This window comes from Mobula hypostoma, chromosome 10, assembly GCF_963921235.1.
Source record: "Mobula hypostoma chromosome 10, sMobHyp1.1, whole genome shotgun sequence".
Classification (NCBI taxonomy): domain Eukaryota; kingdom Metazoa; phylum Chordata; class Chondrichthyes; order Myliobatiformes; family Myliobatidae; genus Mobula; species Mobula hypostoma.
In genome coordinates, this window is record NC_086106.1 from 89,502,837 (window position 1) to 89,522,953 (window position 20,117).

At 42.4% G+C, this 20,117-nt stretch overlaps 1 protein-coding gene across 1 annotated transcript in view; it reads left to right on the forward strand.

Moving 5' to 3' along the window:
* Positions 1 to 20,117, forward strand: part of tex11 (testis expressed 11) — a 163,264-nt gene that overhangs the window by 70,500 nt on the left and 72,647 nt on the right. Inside the window, exons 6-8 of the mRNA XM_063059816.1 lie at positions 3,589 to 3,708; positions 5,450 to 5,530; positions 15,679 to 15,764. Of these exons, the coding sequence (XP_062915886.1) occupies positions 3,589 to 3,708; positions 5,450 to 5,530; positions 15,679 to 15,764 (287 nt within the window). The remainder of the gene's footprint in view (positions 1 to 3,588; positions 3,709 to 5,449; positions 5,531 to 15,678; positions 15,765 to 20,117) is intronic.

Here is a 20,117-nt window from a genome sequence, read left to right on the forward strand (position 1 = left end):
AGGGAGAGAGAAACATAAGTGATAGGTGAAACCTGAAGGGGGAGGGATGAAGTAAGGAGCTGGGAAGTTGACTGGTGAAAAAGACAGAAGACTGTGGAAGAAAGAGGAGTGGGGAGGAGCACCAGAGGGAGGTAAAGGGAAGGAAATAAAGTGAGAGTGGGAAATGATGAAGGAGAGGAGGGTGGGAGGCACTACCGGAAGTTCAAGAAATCGATGTTCATGTCATCAGGTTGGAGGCTACCCAAACAAAATATAAGGTGTACCTCCAACCTAACTGTGGCCTCATCACGACAGTGGAGGACGCCATGGACGTATTGGAATGGGAATAGGAAGTGGAATTAAAATGGGTGGCCACTGGGAGATCCTGCTTTTTCTGGTAGGTGCTCAGTGAAGCGGTCCCGCAATCTACGTCAGGTCTCACCAATATACAGGAGGCCACACTGGGAGCACCAGACACAGTATATGACCCAACAGACTCACAGGTGAAGGACTGTTTGGGGCTCTGAATGGTAGTGTGGGAGGAGATGTAGGGGCAAGTGTAGCACTTGTTCGGCTTGCAAGGATAAGTGCCAGGAGGGAGATCAGTGGGGAGGGACGAATGGACAAGGAAGTCGTGTAAGGAACAGCCCCTGCAGAAGACAGAAAGTGGAGGTGAGGGAAAGATATGCTTGGTGGTGTGATCCTGTTGGATATGGCGGAAGCTTCAGAAAATTATGTGCTGGACGCAGATGCTGGTACGGTGGTAGGTGAAGACAAGAGGAACTCTGTCCCTGGTGGGGTGCTGGGAGGATTAGGTAAGAGCAGACATGCATGAAATGAAAGAAATGTGGTTGAGGGCATCATTGATGGTGAAGGAAGGGAAGCCCCTTTCTTTGAGAAAGGAGGATACCTCCTTCATTCTATAATGAAAGCCTCATCTTGAGAGCAGATGTGGTGGAGACAGAGGAATTGAACGAAGGGGATGGCATTTTTACAAGTAACAGGATGGGAAGAGGTAGAGCCCAGGTAGCTGTGAGAGTCCATGGGTTAATAATAGACATCCATGGATAAGCTGTCTCCAGAGATAGAGATGGAGATCGAGAAAGGGGAGGGAGGTGTTTTAAATTTGAGGGCAGGGTGGAAGTTGGAGGCAAGGTGGATGAAGTCGACGAGTTCAGCATGGGTGCAGGAAGCAGCACCAAATGCAGTTGTTGATGTAGTGTAGGAAAACTGCAGGATGATACACCTGTGTAGGCTTGGAACATAGACAGTTCCACATAGCTGACAAATAGGGAGGCATATTGGGACCCATGAGTTCAGTAGTCTGGTTTGGGGTCCTTTGGTGGGAGTTGCAGAGTGGGGCAGAAGGGATGATGCTGCAAAATGCCGTTGGAAGGAGAGTCCTACATTGTAATGATTAAATTTGTTCTTGGTTGATCATGAGTTAGCAAGCTTTACAGGGATTGGGTTAGGTGGGATATCAAAATCTGAACCAAATCTGTCTTAGCTTTAATAGAGGGAGTATAGTGAGGGAGTTGAGGAGGAATAGTAGTCAATCATTCTGCTCCCTGGAGGCAGGCGTTCCAAATAATTGGAAAGGAAAAAAAATGAAACGCTAGAAATATGAAATACAAACAAAAATGCTGGGGTTAGTTAACAGGTCAGATAGTGAAAAGAGAAACAGAACTAAAGTTTCAGATCATTTAACTTTTTATCAAAACTTGAAAAGTGAGAAAACAACATGCTTTAATTTGTAGCAAGATAAAGAGGAGAAGAAAACAAAAAAATTCTCCTTGAAAGGGAGTTGGAAGGGGAATCAAAGTTGTCCAGGTGACGCAATTATTTTCATTGCTGCTTAAGAAACAAATCTGGAAGAGTGTAAAACAGGAAGATGAACAAGTGCAGTTACAGAGATGTTTTATACTGTATATGTTTGACTTACTATATGAAAGTTTCCACATGTAATTGTGGGGTTTAAAAACAGAATTCTGGAAATATTCAGCATGTGTTCTGATAAAAGGTCATTAACTTGAAATATTAACATAGGTTCTCCTTCCACAAATACTTCTTGACAAAAAACAACACACACAAAATCCTGTAAGTACTCAGCAGGCCAGGCAGCATCTATGGAAAAGAGCAAATAGATAACATTTTGGGCCGGGAACCACCTTCTGTAGGAATTCAGCAGGTCAGACAGCATCTGTGGAAAAGAGCAAATAGATAACATTTTGGGCCGGGAACCACCTCTAGGAATTCAGCAGGTCAGACAGCATCTGTGGAGAGAGATGTTTTGGTGCATGACCCTTCTTCATGACTCAAAAGAAATTGGACAGAAGCCAGAATATAAGGGTGGAGGGAGGAGGAGGAGCACAAGCTGGTGGGTGATAGGTGAATCTAGGTGAGAGGGCAGGGGAAGGGAAAATAAAGGTACAGAGACAACAGGGTAAGGGAATGAGAGGTGATGTGAGGAAGTGGTTACCAGAAGTTAGAGAAATTGATGTTGATGCCATCAGGTTGGAGACCATCTGAGGTGTTACTCCTCCAATCTGCATCTGGCCTCAACGTGGCAGTAGATGTGTCCATGGACAGACACGTCAATGTGGGAATGGTAAGTAGAATTAAGATGGATGGCCACTGGGCGATTCTGGCTCTTGCAGCGAATGGGGCAAAGGTGTCTGACGAAGTGATCCCTCAGTCTGCATTAGGTCTCACTGATGTAGAGGAGGCCACATTGGGAGTGTAGTCATTTTTTGACTAGATATCCCTCCATACACTTATTTCTGCAACTGTTGTAAGTGTTACAGCTGCCCCTCACCACCATTCAGCCATTCAGAGCCAAAGTAATAGGGGAAAACAAAATGGAGTGGGGGGGATGGGGGGACATGCCCATCGCCAATGTCTTCCTCCTTGTTTCAAACCTCCTTTGCTTTATTCCATGAGACAACACTTTTGCAATCTGTTTCTCATGCCCATGTTATTTCTTCATGGCCTTTTATATCTGAAGTTCTCTTAACTTTGCTCTAGGTGGCAATCTAATTCTACAAGAGAGTAGGCCATTTTATCTGGAAAAATAAAGGTGTTTTACTTTTAGCACTGGCAAACAGGGCATTGTTGACCTGATTCGTGATATAATAACAGCAGATTGGAATGTGAAATCAGTCCCCTTCAGAGTTCCTGATGCATAAAGTTGAATGGTATGGTTATTCTGTGCTCATAGCTATGGTTATTTGGCCACCTACTGAGGGAGGCTGCACTGTGATTTGCATCTCACTGCCCTGTCAAATTAAGCTTCAATTCCATAATCTGTTGCTGATGTACAAAGTTTCTTTTTAGTTAGTGCTGACAAGCAAATTACATTGTTGCCTCAAATTTCAAAGTTCATTTACTTTGAACTTGACTGCTATTATTTTGATGTAGATTGATTTTAGAGTTGGCTAGTGATTACAATAACTGCCAGAAATGATTTCCAAGCTTGCTGTATAAATATATAATTTTCTCACAAATGCAATAACATGAGTATTTAAAAAACTTCCTATTACTTCTTATTGCATTAAGAAAGTTAATAACAATGTGCATCTTTTTTCCCTTCTGTCTACATGATCTCCACAGAGTTTGGAAATGTTATATGCGAAACTAATAGCTGGATCTGATGGCAAATCAGATGTAAATGTTCTTAAGAATGATGTGGAAAAGGACCTTTTCAAAGTGCATTCCTATCAGGCAGAATCAGTATGTCAAAATCTTGAGACACTAAATTAAGATTACAAGAGTTAACAATTTGTATAATATGTCACAATTTCCAGTTGAACATTTTGGTTTTATAAAAATTATTTCCAGGTGATATACTGGAAACATTGGTAGCTCCTTGACAAGTATGTCAAACTAAACAAAGATTTCTGATCATGCTGTTTTCATATAAACACTTGTAAAATGTGGCATGATAACCTTACAATGCTCTTGGTGAATATTCTGGATAACGATTAGACAATTGTTTCACATTCTGGTGAAAAAGTACGCCTGCTCAGGCAGCAATTGAGTCATAGGGATCCTTCACTTGCAGCATCTGCCAGAGAGGTACACTGTAGATTTTAGGCTGAACAAGACAGCATAGAGAATTTTCCTTTTCATGTCATCTTGTCGGTGCCAAAACTTTAGCCAATAAAGAAAGCTTAAGACAAAATATGTGAATGTCTGCATTTGGCACAAAGTCTTATAAGCATAATACCAGTAACAACAAGTAAAAACAAAAGCTGTGTATCTTTGAAATTTCTGAGCACTGAATTTTATAAAGAGGCCTTGTACCCATTTTTAATCAAAGTGCTTGATAGTCAACTTCCAAATGCATTTAAACCCATTGTTGCACATATTAATAATACTCTTCCACATGCACATATTAATAATACTCTTGCCAACCTTGGAGAAAACTAAGATATCTTTTTGAGCTTCTGTCTTTTTTGATGGGTTTCTATAACAGATTCTATCATATCACCCCAGTGTGTTACAGTAGTGAGATGAAAATTGTCTTTAATAAAACAAGACTAAAATCTTAATAGGAGAAAAGATGACTAATCTTGCATAGAATCCAAATGTTGTGCATGACTTCTAACATGAGGAGAAATGCACTCAGTGGCCACTCTGTTAGGTACACCTTCTTGTTAACTTAAATATCATATGGCAGCAACTCAGTGCATAAGAGCATGAAAGTCAAGAGGTTCAATTGTTCAGACCAAACATCCGAATGAGGAAGAAATGTGATGTAAGTAACTTTGACTATTGAATCACCATTGGTACCAGATGGGTGGTTTGAGTATCTCAGAAACTGCTGATCTCTTGGGATTTTTACACACAACAGTCTCTAGAGTTTACAGAGTGCGATAAACTAAAAACATCCAGTAAACATCAGTTCTGTGGGTAAAAACATCTTGTTAATGAAAGAGGCAGAGGAGAATGGCCAGAGTGGTTCAAACTGATAGGAAGGCGACAGTAACTCAAATAACCATGTGCTACAACAAGTGGTGTACAGGAGGGCAGCTTTGAATGCACAATACATTGAACCTTGAAGGGAATGAGCTACAGCAGCAGAAGGCCACACCAATTCTACTCATTTACCGAATAAAGTGGTCACTGAGTGTATGCTACTAGTCCATAGAGTAGCTTAATTGTAAGTACTAGAAAGAAGATGGATGAAATACACAGAGTTAGCTCAATTGATATCCAAGAAACTTACCACCTCTGGAATGAAATAAATAAAACTATTTTGTTTCAGTAAAGATGCTACTTACATTGAATTATAATCCATAGTTCAGTTGCACTGATCTTCTCAGTTCACTGGCTCTCTTAGTGTTGAATGATTTCTGCTTAAGGAGGAAGAATCTTAACTTTAATATGGTGAATCTGTAAAAAGTGTCATGCAAATCAGTGTTCTATTTTGATTTATAGATTCTATTCACTTTTCCTTCTTTATCGTTAGGCTGTGATTCAGTGTGAACATAAGAATGCAGTAACTTATATCCAGCGCTGTAAAGATATGCTGCTCAGAATGCCTAAAGAGGTTTGTTAGTGCAATTTATATGTATATACTAATTATGATTACTGTAAAATGCAGATTGTGGCAGTGGTGAAATGGAGCATTCATTGGATTTTGTATTGATTTTAACTCGTCCTTGGGTTGTCATATTTGATTCAGAGTTGAGTCATCAGTATAACTAACGTAATATAGAAACATAGAAACATAGAAAATAGGTGCAGGAGTAGGCCATTCGGCCCTTCGAGCCTGCACCGCCATTTATTATGATCATGGCTGATCATCCAACTCAGAACCCCGCCCCAGCCTTCCCTCCATACCCCCTGACCCCTGTAGCCACAAGGGCCATATCTAACTCCCTCTTAAACATAGTCAATGAACTGGCCTCAACAGTTTCCTGTGGCAGAGAATTCCACAGATTCACCACTCTCTGTGTGAAGAAGTTTTTCCTAATCTCGGTCCTAAAAGGCTTCCCCTCTATCCTCAAACTGTGACCCCTCGTTCTGGACTTCCCCAACATCGGGAACAATCTTCCTGCATCTAGCCTGTCCAATCCCTTTAGGATCTTATACGTTTCAATCAGATCCCCCCTCAATCTTCTAAATTCCAACGAGTACAAGCCCAGTTCATCCAGTCTTTCTTCATATGAAAGTCCTGCCATCCCAGGAATCAATCTGGTGAACCTTCTTTGTACTCCCTCTATGGCAAAGATGTCTTTCCTCAGATTAGGGGACCAAAACTGCACACAATACTCCAGGTGTGGTCTCACCAAGGCCTTGTACAACTGCAGTAGTACCTCCCAAATAGAACATAGAACAGTACGGCACTGCACAGGTCATTCAATCCACGATGTTGTGGTAATCTTGATGCTTATTTATACTAAATATCTTCCTCCTGCATTTCTCTCCATTCTCTTAGTATTCATGTATCTGTCTAGAAGCCTCTTAAACACCACCAAACTGCCTGCTTAGAGGACTGTTAACCCATTCTAGGCACCTATCACCATCTGCGTAAGAAATAGTGCCCCTCACATTGCTTTTAATTTCCCCCCTCTAATCCTAAAAGTATGTCCTCTGGTGTTTGACATTTCTACCATTCGGTAAAGATTCTGACTGTCTATCTATGCTGCTCATAATTTAAAAAATCTCTTTTAGGTCTCCCATGAGGCTCAGACACTAAGGTGAACAACCCAGGTTTTTCCAACCTTTCCTTATAGTCCATACCCTCAAATCCAGGCACCACCTTCTACCAGCTTCATTTGGTAAGCTCCTACACCTTTTCCACAATCTCCAAATCCTTTCTAAAACCAGAACTACACAACATAGAGTGTGAAGTGACTGAAGCTTCTTTATTCTTATACTCAACACCTCCACCAATGAAAGCAAGTATTGCATATACTGTACCTTCCTTACCATCTTACCTAGTTGCATAGCCACTTTCAGTGAACAATAGACCTGGATCCTAAGATCCCATTGTAGCTTAATGCAATTAAGGGACCTCCCATTAACTGTATACTTTCTCCTTTCATTTGATCTCCCACCTCACACTTGCCCAGATTAAATTCCAGCAGCAACTTCTTTCATATCTGTAACTGATCAATATTGACTGCATCCTTTGATAGTCCTTTACAGTCTCCATAACTCCACCAATCTTTGTGCCACCCTCAGATTTGCTAAACTCATCATCTAAAGTGTTTTCATCCAATATCTACTGTATATATACAGTGGTCCTAACACGAATCCTGGTCATGGTCTTCGAGCTTCCACACTTCCACACTTAATCTCTGTTTTCTATGCAAGTTCTGAATCCAAGCTTGCAATTCACTCCAGATCTCATGCATTTTTATCTTCTGAATCAACCTACCATGAAGGACCTTATCAAACGTCTTATCCTCATCAAGCACCTTTGTCATCTTAAAAAAATTCACTCAAATTTGTAAGGCATGACCTGTCCCATATAAAGCCTGCTGACCGTTTCTAAGCATGGCATGCCTTTTCAAATATGCATAAATCCTGTCCCTCGGTGTCCCCTCCAGTAGCTTCCCTACCATTAATATGAGGCTCACTGGCCCATAATCACCTAGATTACCCCTATTTCCCTTCTTGAACAAAGGCACAACATTTGCTACTCTCCAGTGCTCCAAGACCTCACCTGTTGCTAATAAGGACACAAAGATCCTTGTCAAAGCCCAGCAATCTTCTTACTTCTTTCGATATTCTGGTATAAATGCCATCAGGTCTTGGGGTCTTACCCACCCTGATGCTTTTCAGAAGACCCAGCATAACCTCCTCCTTCATCTCAGAATGTCCCACAGCATTAGCATGCCCCACTCTGTTTTCACTATACCAATACAAAGTACTCATTTAGTACCTCAGCCACTTGCTCTGACTCTAAGCACAAATTTCTTTCTTTATCCCTGGGTGGACCTCTTCTTTCCTTAGATATCCTCTAATTCTTAATATTAAACTGCATTAGAATTCTCCTTAATGATATTCTCCGAAGACATTTCATTGACCCCTTTGCCTTTTTAATTGGTTACTTGAGCACTTTCCTGCTATCCTTATATTCCACAAGGGTCCAGTATGATCTGAGCTTCCTAAATCTAATGTAAGATTCCTTCTTCTTCCTGACTAAATTTAAGACCTCTTGGTTTATCAAAGATTCCTATCTTACCATCCTTATCTTTGTTTTTGCTCATTTTTATCCTTTTAAAGATCGAATTTTATTCTTACTCATAACTATTTTAAAACATAATGAGTTGTGGTCACTATTCCCAAAATGTTCACACCTGTCAGGTGTGTAATCTGGCCTGCCTCATTTCCCAGAACTAGGTCAGGTATGTTCTCTCCTCCAGTTGGATTTTCTCCATGTTTCAAGAACCCCTCTTGGATGCACTGAAAAAATTCTGTCTCATCTAAAGTTCTTGTGTTAAGGAAGTTCCAGTCAATACCAGGGAAGTTAAAGACCCCATTATGACAAACCTATTGTTTATGGGTCTTTCTATAACTTGTCTACATATTTATTTCTCCATTTTTCCGTGGCTGTTTGGAGGCCTATAGTGTAATCCCAACAGCATAATTGTACCTAGCCTATTTCTTGAGTTCCATCAAAATTGCCTCTGTGGATGAGCCCTCCATTATGTCCTCTCTAGATATTGCTGTGACAGTCTCCTTTATCAGTAATGCAACCCCTCCACCTCTTTTACCTCCTTCCCTATTACATATGTGACGAAAGTACACATAGACTAAGATGTTGACTGTCCTGTGCTATCACCAGTGGGATCAACAGTTGATCTGCCACCTGGCTTCAGGAGAGAGATAAATAAGACAATGGAGCAGCATTTGGAAATGTTAATGAAGAGACGAGAGAATTTAACGGAAGGAGACACCGGTCTGCGTATTGTCAAGACCGGCTCCTTTGATCCTGAACTGTTTGAAGTGATGGACAGACGATACCCCAACAGGGGGATAAAAAGAGACAGGTTCGCTAAGGCAACAGACACCACACGAGACACCACTCACGACACCATGAGGTATCGAGACCCTGGAAGCGGTGCGCCCCCACAAGTCGGTGGGAGTTTTGGAGGGCTGGTCACGGGACCAGCCATAGACGCACAGGGTGGAAAGATTCGGTCGGTGGGAACCTGGTGTGTGTGTCCACCTTTGCCTGGGTGCCGGGTTCACCGCAGAGGAACGATCGTATCTGAAAACGGAGGGGTCACAGTCGGTGACCTCAGAAGACATTACAAAGGGCTCGCCCGAAAGCTAACTGCGAGAAATATCAAAGGTCTGTTGAATCCGATTTTGAATATCAGCATTCGCTCTCTCTCTCTCTCTCTTCAACGGCACAACAACGATTGCTGCGAACTGAACTAAACTGAACTCTGTCACTTGTGATTGAACATTTTACCCCTAGACTGCGATAGAGCTTGATTGATCCTATTATCCTAGTTCTGTGTGCATGTGTGTTTATTCAGTGCTAACCTGTTGCATTTATATCCTTACTATTAAAGTACTGTGTTGCTTATTTCTTTAATAAAACTTTCTTAGTTCCAGTAATCCAGACTCCAACTGAGTGATCCATTTCTGCTGGTTTGGCAACCCAGTTACGGGGTATGTAACACATATTAAACAATGAAACTCAGGAACGTTGAGCAGTCAGTCTTGTCCCTCATGCATCCATAATGGCAACAACATTGTAATTCCATGTGCTGATCCATGCTCTTTAGTTCATTGGCCTTACCCTAATACTTCCAGCATTGAAATAAACACATTTTAGTCCATCAGTCTTACCATGTTTATTAGCCAGCATTTCCAGCATCTGCAGAATCTCTTGTATTTATATTTATTAGCCTGTCCCTTGCTGTTCTTCTTTTCAGTCTTATCTATCATAACATCTTTGTTGCCCTGCTATTACCATTCTATTTTAAACAACCTCCCTCCTCCCTGTGAAAAGCACTATCAAACCTCCCAGTAAAGCTATTGGTTCCCCAATCTTGCTTGTACACATCCCATCTGCACTGAAAGAAAGCCAAATGATCCATAAAACTAAAGCCCTACTACCTGCAGTAGTTCCTCAGCCACGTACTAAACTGCACTGTGTATCAGTTTCTCACCACACAGATATTTAGCATGGGTAGTAATCCTGAGATTACAACCCCGGAAGTCCTGCTGTTTAACTTTCTGCCTAGATTCCTAAAATCGTAAAGCTAAACATACGTAATGAAGGACCTTTGACCTGAAATAGTAACTCAATTTCTGTCTGCAGAATATGCCTTACTTGCTGAGTTTATTTTCTCAGATCTACAAGAAATGCATACATATACTTGATCTTATAGTGAAATTATGAATTTTGTCATCACAGTGTGTGGAAATAACTTGCAAGGGACATATATTTCCTGTATTCTTGTCTGATACACAGAGCCTTTTTTAAAAACATTATATTATTCAGTTTGCACACAGATTTAATAGTTTTGATTTCAATCCTGCAAAATAATTATAAGTGTTGTTACAAGACCAAAGACTTAGCTTTATTCAGAATCCTAATTGTAAAAACAAGATACACTTCCATCTTGTACAGCTTTCAGCCCATTAAAATGCAAGGTGATCACTCTGGGTCAGACTTGTGGTTTTACTTTGTTCTCTGAGTGCCAGAATTGGAATTCCTTCTGGTGAGTGTTTTTTCTAAGCCCTCCCTGTGATTCAGGGTTCTCATGCTTTTCCTGGGTTCATTAAGGTGTTAAATCCTGTTTTCAAAACCCTCTGCTATTCCCTCTGTTCCCCTCTATTGGAATGTTCCACGGTTTGATAATCCGGTCCAAATTTGTCCTGTTCCGTTTGGCTTAATCCTGTTGCAGCTGGACTATTGGTTGCCACAGTATTTCTTCCAATTTTGACTTCATTAGTTGTGAAGGATTGTAATTATTAGCACTGAGAAAGTCAGTACAGAGCATTGAGGAATTAGTTGCTCCTGACAGTTCATGCAGATACCACATTTCCTATCTGGATTTCATGGCTAGGTTTCTTCACTTAACTATTTTACTCTGTTAACCTAACCCTTTGATTGTCACTTATTACCAGAGCGTCCAGCTCTTCTGCCCATTTTTGAGGCATTGGATGATGTTGAAGATGTCTTAGAGTGGACATATATTCTGTATCTCGACAACAAGATGGACACATCACAATCGATTAGGTCTCCATAATCCAGTCCCACTCCTCAGCACGTGAATGTTTTGTCATTACACTGAATGCTTTGAGTCCAGCATTGCAGCAAAAATGCCAGCATCTTTCAACTCTACTGTATGTTTGGCCATGTGTGCACAGATGGTTAACTTTTCTCCACAGCACTACTACTGAAAATAAACCTGACCCAGGTCATTGTTTCAGGTTATTAACCTGATTTCTAACCTCTGTAGCACTTTTTTTGAAACTAACAAAATGTCAGCTTTTAAAATGTATCATACATATTGTTCTCCTGGATCTCATGCAGGAGAAACAAAATCGTCAAGTAAAGCCAAAACTAACTAAATGGAATTGTACCACCCAAACAAGTTAAATTTAAAGATAATATAAATAAAATGTCTAATTGACTAGTCTTGTGGATTTTCATCTGTAATTTTGACAAATGTTCAGAAAACATTTCAAATGATAGTCGTGACAATATAAAGTTACATTGTGAAATGGAGACATCTCTTTCTCCCTTATTAGGGAGCGAGAGAGCCTGTGGTATGTCATATACCGGGTGAATGCGTAGTCTTTGCAGTACTGCAAGTCTTGCATCTTTGCTGTTGCTTTTGCTTCATGCTTGAGTGTTCGGTGGTGGCTGCCAATGCTTTTTTTGCCGGTGGGGGGAGGGAGGATCGTTGCTTCCTGCCGCTTACGCGTGGGAGTGAGGGGAGCTGGGTGGACTTTGGGGTTCTAACACTTAACAGTCATTCATTCTTTGAGGCACTCCTCTGTTTTTGTTGATGATTATGAAGAAAAAGCATTTCAGGATGTATACGACATAGGCAGGAAGAGGGATGAGGTCCTGAAGTGTGAGTTTCAGGAACTAGGCAGAAGGCTGAAGAACAGGACCTTAAGGGTGGCGTTCTCAGGATTGCTGCCAGTGCTACGTGACAGTGATGGTAAGAATTGGAGGAGATGGTAGTTGAATGCGTGGCTGAGGAGTTGGTGCAGGGAGCAGGGTTTTAGATTTTTAGATCATTGGGATCTCTTCTGGGGAAGGTGGGACCTTTACGGATTGGATAGGTTGCACCTGAACTCGAAGGGGAGCAATATCCTTGCAGGTAGGTTTACTAGCATGGTTCGGGAGGGTTTAAACTAAGAGCGATAGAGCAGTGAAAGAAGTGCATGGAGTAAAGCCAGATCTAACATACAGAGAGGCTTTGAGGAAAGAGAAGCAGAATAAACGGTGTAAAGACAGTAAGGTAGAAGGGCTGAAATGTGTGTACCTCAATGCAAGAAGCATCAGGAACAAAGGTGATGAACTGAGAGCTTGGATACATAAACAACAGGAATTCTGCAGATGCTGGAAATTCAAGCAACACACATCAAAGTTGCTGGTGAACGCAGCAGGCCAGGCAGCATCTATAGGAAGAGGCGCAGTCGACGTTTCAGGCCGAGACCCTTCGTCAGGAGTCCTTTTATTACATTTAGTGTGTTGCTTGGATACATACATGGAATTATGATGTAGTGGCCATTACAGAGACTTGGTTGGCACCAGGGCAGGAATGGATTCTCAATATTCCTGGATTTCAGTGCTTTAAAAGGGATGGAGGGGGGGAAGGGGAGGATGGGTGGCATTACTAGTCAGGGATACTATTACAGCTACAGAAAGGGTGGGTAATGTAGCAGGATCCTCTTTTGAGTCAATATGGGTGGAAGTCAGGAACAGGAAGGAAGCAGTTACTCTATTGGGGGTATTCTATAGGCCCCCTGGTAGCAGTAGAGATACCGAGGAGCAGATTGGGAGGCAGATTTTGGAAAGGTGCAAAAAAAAAGGGTTGTTATCATTGTTGACTTTAACTTCCCTAATATTGATTGGCACCTGATTAGTTCCAAGGGTTTAGATGGGGCAGAGTTTGTTAAGTGTGTGCAGGACGGATTCCTGTCACAGTATGTGGACAGGCCGACCGGGGGAATGCCATACTAGATCTAGTACTAGGTAATGAACCGGGTCAGGTCACAGATCTCTCAGTGAGTGAGCACCTGGGGGACAGTGACCACCGCTCCCTGGCCTTTAGCATTATCATTGAAAAGGATAGAATCAGAGAGGACAGGAAAATTTTTAATTGGGGAAAGGCAAATTATGAGGCTATAAGGCTAGAACTTGCAGGTGTGAATTGGGATGATCTTTTTGCAGGGAAATGTACTATGGACATGTGGTCGATGTTTAGAGATCTCTTGCGGGATGTTAGGGATAAATTTGTTCCGGTGAGGAAGATGAAAAATGGTAGGGTGAAGGAACCATGGGTGACAAGTGAGGTGGAAAATCTAGTCAAGTGGAAGAAGGCAGCATACATGAGGTTTAGGAAGCAAGGATCAGATGGGTCTATTGAGGAATATAAGGAAGCAAGAAAGGAGCTTAAGAAGGGGCTGAGAAGAGCAAGAAGGGGGCATGAGAAGACCTTGGCGAGTAGGGTACAGGAAAACCCCAAGGCATTCTTCAATTATGTGAAGAAAAAAAGGATGACAGGAGTGAAGTTAGGACCGATTAGAGATAAAGGTAGGAAGATGTGTCTGGAGGCTGTGGAAGTGAGCGAGGTCCTCAATGAATACTTCTCTTCGGTATTCACCAATGAGAGGGAACTTGATGATGGTGAGGACAATATGAGTGAGGTTGATGTTCTGGAGCATGTTGATATTAAGAGAGAGGAGGTGTTGGAGTTGTTAAAATACATTAGGACAGATAAGTCCCCGGGGCCTGATGGAATATTCCCCAGGCTGCTCCACGAGGCGAGAGAAGAGATTGCTGAGCCTCTGGCTAGGATCTTTATGTCCTCATTGTCCACGGGAATGGTACCGGAGGATTGGAGGGAGGCGAATGTTGTCACCTTGTTCAAAAAAGGTAGTAGGGATAGTCCGGGTAATTATAGACCAGTGAGCCTTGCGTCTGTGGTGGGAAAGCTGTTGGAAAAGATTCTTAGAGATAGGATCTATAGGCATTTAGAGAATCATGGTCTGATCAGGACAGTCAGCATGGCTTTGTGAAGGGCAGATCGTGTCTAACAAGCCTGATAGAGTTCTTTGAGGAGGTGACCAGGCATATAGATGAGGGTAGTGCAGTGGATGTGATCTATATGGATTTTAGTAAGGCATTTGACAAAGTTCGATATGGTAGGCTTATTCAGAAAGTTAGAAGGCATGGGATCCAGGGAAGTTTGGCCAGGTGGATTCAGAATTGGCTTGCCTGCAGAAGGCAGAGGGTGGTGGTGGAGGGAGTATATTCAGATTGGAGGATTGTGACTAGTGGTGTCCCACAAGGATCTGTTCTGGGACCTCTACTTTTCGTGATTTTTATTAATGACCTGAATGTTGGGGTAGAAGGGTGGGTTGGCAAGTTTGCAGATGACACAAAGGTTGGTGGTGTTGTAGATAGTGTAGAGGATTGTCAAAGATTGCAAAGAGACATTGATAGGATGCAGAAGTGGGCTAAGAAGTGGCAGATGGAGTTCCACCCGGAGAAGTGTGAGGTGGTACACTTTGGAAGGACAAACTCCAAGGCAGAGTGCAAAGCAAATGGCAGGATACTTGGTAGTGTGGAGGAACAGAGGGATCTCGGGGTACATGTCCACAGATCCCTGAAAGTTGCCTCACAGGTGGATAGGGTAGTTAAGAAAGCTAATGGGGTGTTAGCTTTCATAAGTCGAGGGACAGAGTTTAAGAGTCGCGATGTAATGATGCAGCTCTATAAAACTCTGGTTAGACCACACTTGGAGTACTGTGTCTAGTTCTGGTCACCTCACTATAGGAAGGATATGGAAGCATTGGAAAGGGTACAGAGGAGATTTACCAGGATGTTGCCTGGTTTAGAGAGTATGCATTATGATCAGAGATTAAGGGAGCTAGGGCTTTACTCTTTGGAGAGAAGGAGGATGAGAGGAGACATGATAGAGGTGAACAAGATAATAAGAGGAATAGATAGAGTGGATAGCCAGCGCCTCTTCCCCAGGGCACCACTGCTCAATACAAGAGGACATGGCTTTAAGGTAAGGGGTGGGAAGTTCGAGGGGGATATTAGAGGAAGGTTTTTTACTCAGAGAGTGGTTGGTGCGTGGAGTGCACTGCCTGAGTCAGTGGTGGAGGCAGATACACTAGTGAAGTTTAAGATACTACTAGACAGGTATGTGGAGGAATTTAAGGTGGGGGCTTATACGGGAGGCAGGGTTTGAGGGTCGGCACAATATTGTGGGCCGAAGGCCCTGTACTGTGCTGTACTTTTCTATGTTTCTATATTGTATACATTTCTCTGACATTAAATGTACCTTTGAAACCTTTGAATCAAAATTAGTTTTATATATCTGATGGAATAATTATCAAATTTAGTTTCTATTTATTATTAATTTTAAAGGGCAGAAACCCACATTGCTGATTTATAGATGCTTGCTCCAAATCACAATGATGCACATTTTAAAATTTACTATCCTTCACTATTTGTTACCTCCTTTTCTTTAGACAGGTTATTTGTCCCTGCTGTGTTACAATTTTGGAGTAGAAACTTATCAGCAGAAAAAGTATGAAGAAAGTGCTTTCTGGTTGAGGTAAGGTCAATTTATTTAATGCAGTTTAAACACTCTAGTCTATAATTCTGTAGCTCGGCAACTTCAGTGGTGTTTTGAATCGCATTCAGGTCCATTTTAATTAATTGTATTTATGATCTAAAATCAACTAAGATCTGTACTGATTTGCAGGTAATTAACCTATCAATGGAATGCTTACATTTCTGACTTGGGGAATCTTGGGTTATGGACAGTTTTTGGAACTTTGCTTAACCTGGGAGTCTCTGTACATAGAAGAATAATTGCTCTGCTCATGGAGCAATTTTTGTGCTCAGATTTTCTGTGGTCTGGCATTAGTCAAGTCCCAAGGGTCCTGGAGTTTCAACCAGTAATTCTGATGGATTCTTAAACAAGATTCATTTGATAAAATTATTAACTTTAACCCTTCTCTAAAAATAGCAACATAAGAAGCATGATCAGGGGTAAACTAGTTTTGCCATCAGGACGAACATGGCTGAGTGTTTTCCCTTTATCCTTTGATTATTCCACTGCCCTAAAGTCCATCAGTCTAAATCTTATGTGTACTTGGATAATCAAAAGCTACCTGTGGTTGAAGTTCCTAGATCTGTAATCCTCTGATAGAAGTGATTTCTTCTCATCCTAGTTTTAGGAGATTGATGGTTGACCTTGAGATCAGTATCCTTGATAGTAGCATATTCAGAGAAATAAAATAGTCTCTCAGCATCCATGTTTACATATACTGTAGGAATGTAAACTCCCATTGGGCTTCCAGACTGGTACAAGTATTGATTTTAACTGACGTTTTGCTGACAAACTCTACAATCTTCATCAGGGATGCCTGGGCTGTCTCATCCAGTGATATTTAAACCCCCATCGACTGTCCATCCTGAATTGGTTGGTCCTCATCCAATCAGGTTTCCGCTGTCCCACCATAAACATGAGAAAATCTGCAGATGCTGGAAATCCAACAACACACACAAGATGCTGGAGGAACTCAGCAGGCTAGTCAGCATCTCTATGGAAAGGGTACAGTCAATATTTCGGGCTGAGACTCTTCATCAGGGCTGGAAAAAAAAGATGAGGAGTCAGAGTAAGAAAGTGGGGGGAGGGCAGAAAGAACCACAAGGTGACAGGTGAAACTGGGAGGGGGAGTGGTGAAGTAAAGTGCTGGGAAGTTGATTGGTAAAAGAGATACTGGGCTGGAGAAGGGAGAATTTGATAGGAGGGGACGGACGGCCATGGAAAAAAGAAAAGGGGAAGGAGCATCAAAGGGAGGTGATGGGCAGGTAAGGAGATAAGGTATGAAAGGGAAATTGGAATGGGTAATGTTGAAGGTGGGGGGGTCATTACTGGAAATTCAAGAAATCTATGTTCATGCCATCAGGTCAGAGGCTATCCAGATGAAATATAAGGTGTTTCTCTTCCAACCTGAGTGTGGCCTCATCACGAAGTAAAGGAAGCCATGGACTGATATATCAGAATGGGAATGGAAAGTGGAATTAAAATGGTAGCCACTGGGAGATCTGGCAGATGGAGTGTTGGTGCTTAGCGAAGCGGTCTTCCAATTTACGCCAGGTCTTACTGATATACAGGAAGCCTCACCAGAAGTACCAGATACAGTAGATGACCCCAAAAGACTCACAGGTGAACTGTTGCCTCACCTGGAAGAACTGTTTGGGGCCCTGAATGGTAGTGAGGGAGGAGGTGTAGGGGCAAGTGTAGCGCTTGTTCCACTTGCAAGGATAACTGCCAGGAGAGAGATCAGTGGGGAGAGATGAATGGACAAGAGAGTCATGTAGGGAGCGATCCCTGCGGAAAGCAGAAACTGGGGGTGAGGGAAAGATGTGTTTGGTGGTGGGATCCCATTGAAGATGGCGGAAGTTATGGAGAATTATGTGCTGGATGCGGAGGCTGGTGGGGTGGTAGGTGAGGACAAGAGGAACCCTGTCTCTGGTGGGATGGTGGGAGGATGGGGTGAGGACAGACAGGTGCGAAATGGAAGAAATGCGTTTGATGTCAGCGTTGATGGTGGAGGAAGGGAAGCCCCTTTCTTTGAAGAAGGAGGACATCTCCTTAGTTGTGGAATGAAAGGCTTCATCCTGAGAGCAGATGTGGGGAAGAAGGGAATTGAGAGAAGGGGATGGCATTTTTGCACTAACAGGGTGAGAAGAGGTATAGTCCAGGTAGCTGTAAGAATCCGTGGGTTTATAATAAATGTCGACTAAACAGGCAGAAAATTTAATTTCCATCTTTCATTGCATTTCTCTCAAACTGCTGCAATTAAAACCTCACAAAAGATTCTAGCTTTTATTCTAGCTATTCTTGCCTGTTTGTCGGCCAAAAGGTCTAACCATGGACAGTCACATGGGTCCCAGCTATGCCTATCTTATTGTTGGCTGTGTGGAAATAAAACTAGAGGAAAAGAATTTTAACAAAGTTGAAAGTCTTGCTCTAAGAAAGAACTGGAATTTGATTGTAAACAAGTGGAATCCTGATTGGATGAGGACTAACCAATAAGGAGGGACAGACAATGATTGTATAAATACCACTGGACTAGATGTGTCCAGGCATCATCCCTGATGAAGGTGGCAAAGTTTGTCATTGAAATGTCAGTTAAAATCGATGCCTGTACCCGGCTGGAAGCCCGAGAAGAGTTTATTCATCATATGTGCTGGAAAAGCACTAGATCCTTTTCTCACTATAGGAACTTTATATACATATTTTATATGATCAACTTCTATTCTTCTAAACCCCATGCACAGTCTTTGTCAATATATTACTCCCGATGCCACAGGGTGAGTTACATGTAAAGAATTTCGTTGGAACTTGTCCTGCTCAATTCTTATAACTGAAAGGTTTACTAAATTAAAAAAAAAACTAAATATGGTTTCTGATTGCAGGCAGAGTAAGAATGACAGTGTAGAAATAACCCCAAGAAAAATCTTCAGTGTCCTTAGAAAAATTGAGTAATTTTACAATTTATGGAAGGCCTTTATAAAATTTTATAAATGTGCAGTGATTCAATAGACACAGACTATACCAAACACAATTACAGTATACAATATAAACTTCTAGCTTGCATCATGCACTGGGGTGCTTTCTTTAATTACCTGATGAGGTAACTGTAGCTTTCACCCAGGGGCAGATGTTGTCAGGTGGCGCCCAACCTTCATAAAGTGTTTTGAACCTTAACCACTGGACTCTCCAGCTGGCAGATAGCAGTGGTAGCCAAGTCACTGCCCATCTGCTCCTGACTTCCAGCTCAACTCCTCTCGCCTGCTCCATATCCAGCAAGAGGCTCTTTCTGCTTCCTCCTCCATCCTGTGAACTATTTGGTTGGTTCTTTTCATCAAGGCCAGCATAGATGGCAACCTTTGAGCTGACCTAGCTGGGAACCCTCTACAGCCGATCTCCATGGGGAATAGCCACGTCTGCCATCCTTTGTCCCTGCTGTCCTTGACTAAGGGCTAGTACTTCAGGGCCTTCCTCTCGTGAGCCTCCTTGCATCCTTCCTCCCGTGGTACTGTGAACTCCACCAGAATGATTTTCTTGTCTTTGGTGGACCACAGTACAGTGTCTAGTCAAAGTGTGGTTTGCACCATCTCTGGGAACTGCAGCTTCCTCCCCACATTGACTCATCTCTCTTGCTTTGGCAGTTTGCAGCAAATTGGATTCAGGCCTCTATAATATGACTGACGTGGCCTTCTCCTTGATGAAAATGACTGCCCCGTTTGGCTCTCTACCAGCTGGTCTCTTTTAACACCATTCCCACTCCAGTGTGTGAGCAAGGGAAAGCAGGATCTTGTTGAGGCGCCACCAATACCCTCCTTGAGTTAAAGCTGTTTTACCTCCTGACAGTATGTGTGCCATTGAACCCTGCTGACCACAAAGCTTGCAGATAGGGTCCTTTCTCAGCCCCCGTATATGCAGCTGTGATGGTGTAGGGAGAGTGTCATACATGGACCTCAGAAGGAAAGAAATGTGGAAGGGCCCCAGTCTCCAAAGCTCTGTCCAAGTGATCTTGCACTCGGCCAGATCCCATTTTGTACAGGCACACTGTGACCCCCAGCTCCACTGCCTTGGATAACTGCCTTTCGTCTTTGAGATTCCTTAACTCTGCCTGGACTATGTCACACCTATCCCTTGCACTTGCACTCCCCCATCATTGGAAATGTGCAGAGCTGAGGCCTAGCCGTCCCAGTCATGTGTTGCTGATGATGTCTTTCAATTGCAGGGAGCTCACTGCCCAGTCTGTGGCTGAGTTGACAGCCCACTTTCGGTCCAATCTTGTGACTCCTGCTTAATTTATTAGTTTGTCATCAGAGCAGCTCAATGTAAGCACGACTCTACGCTTTGCCACCTTGTACTTCTCCA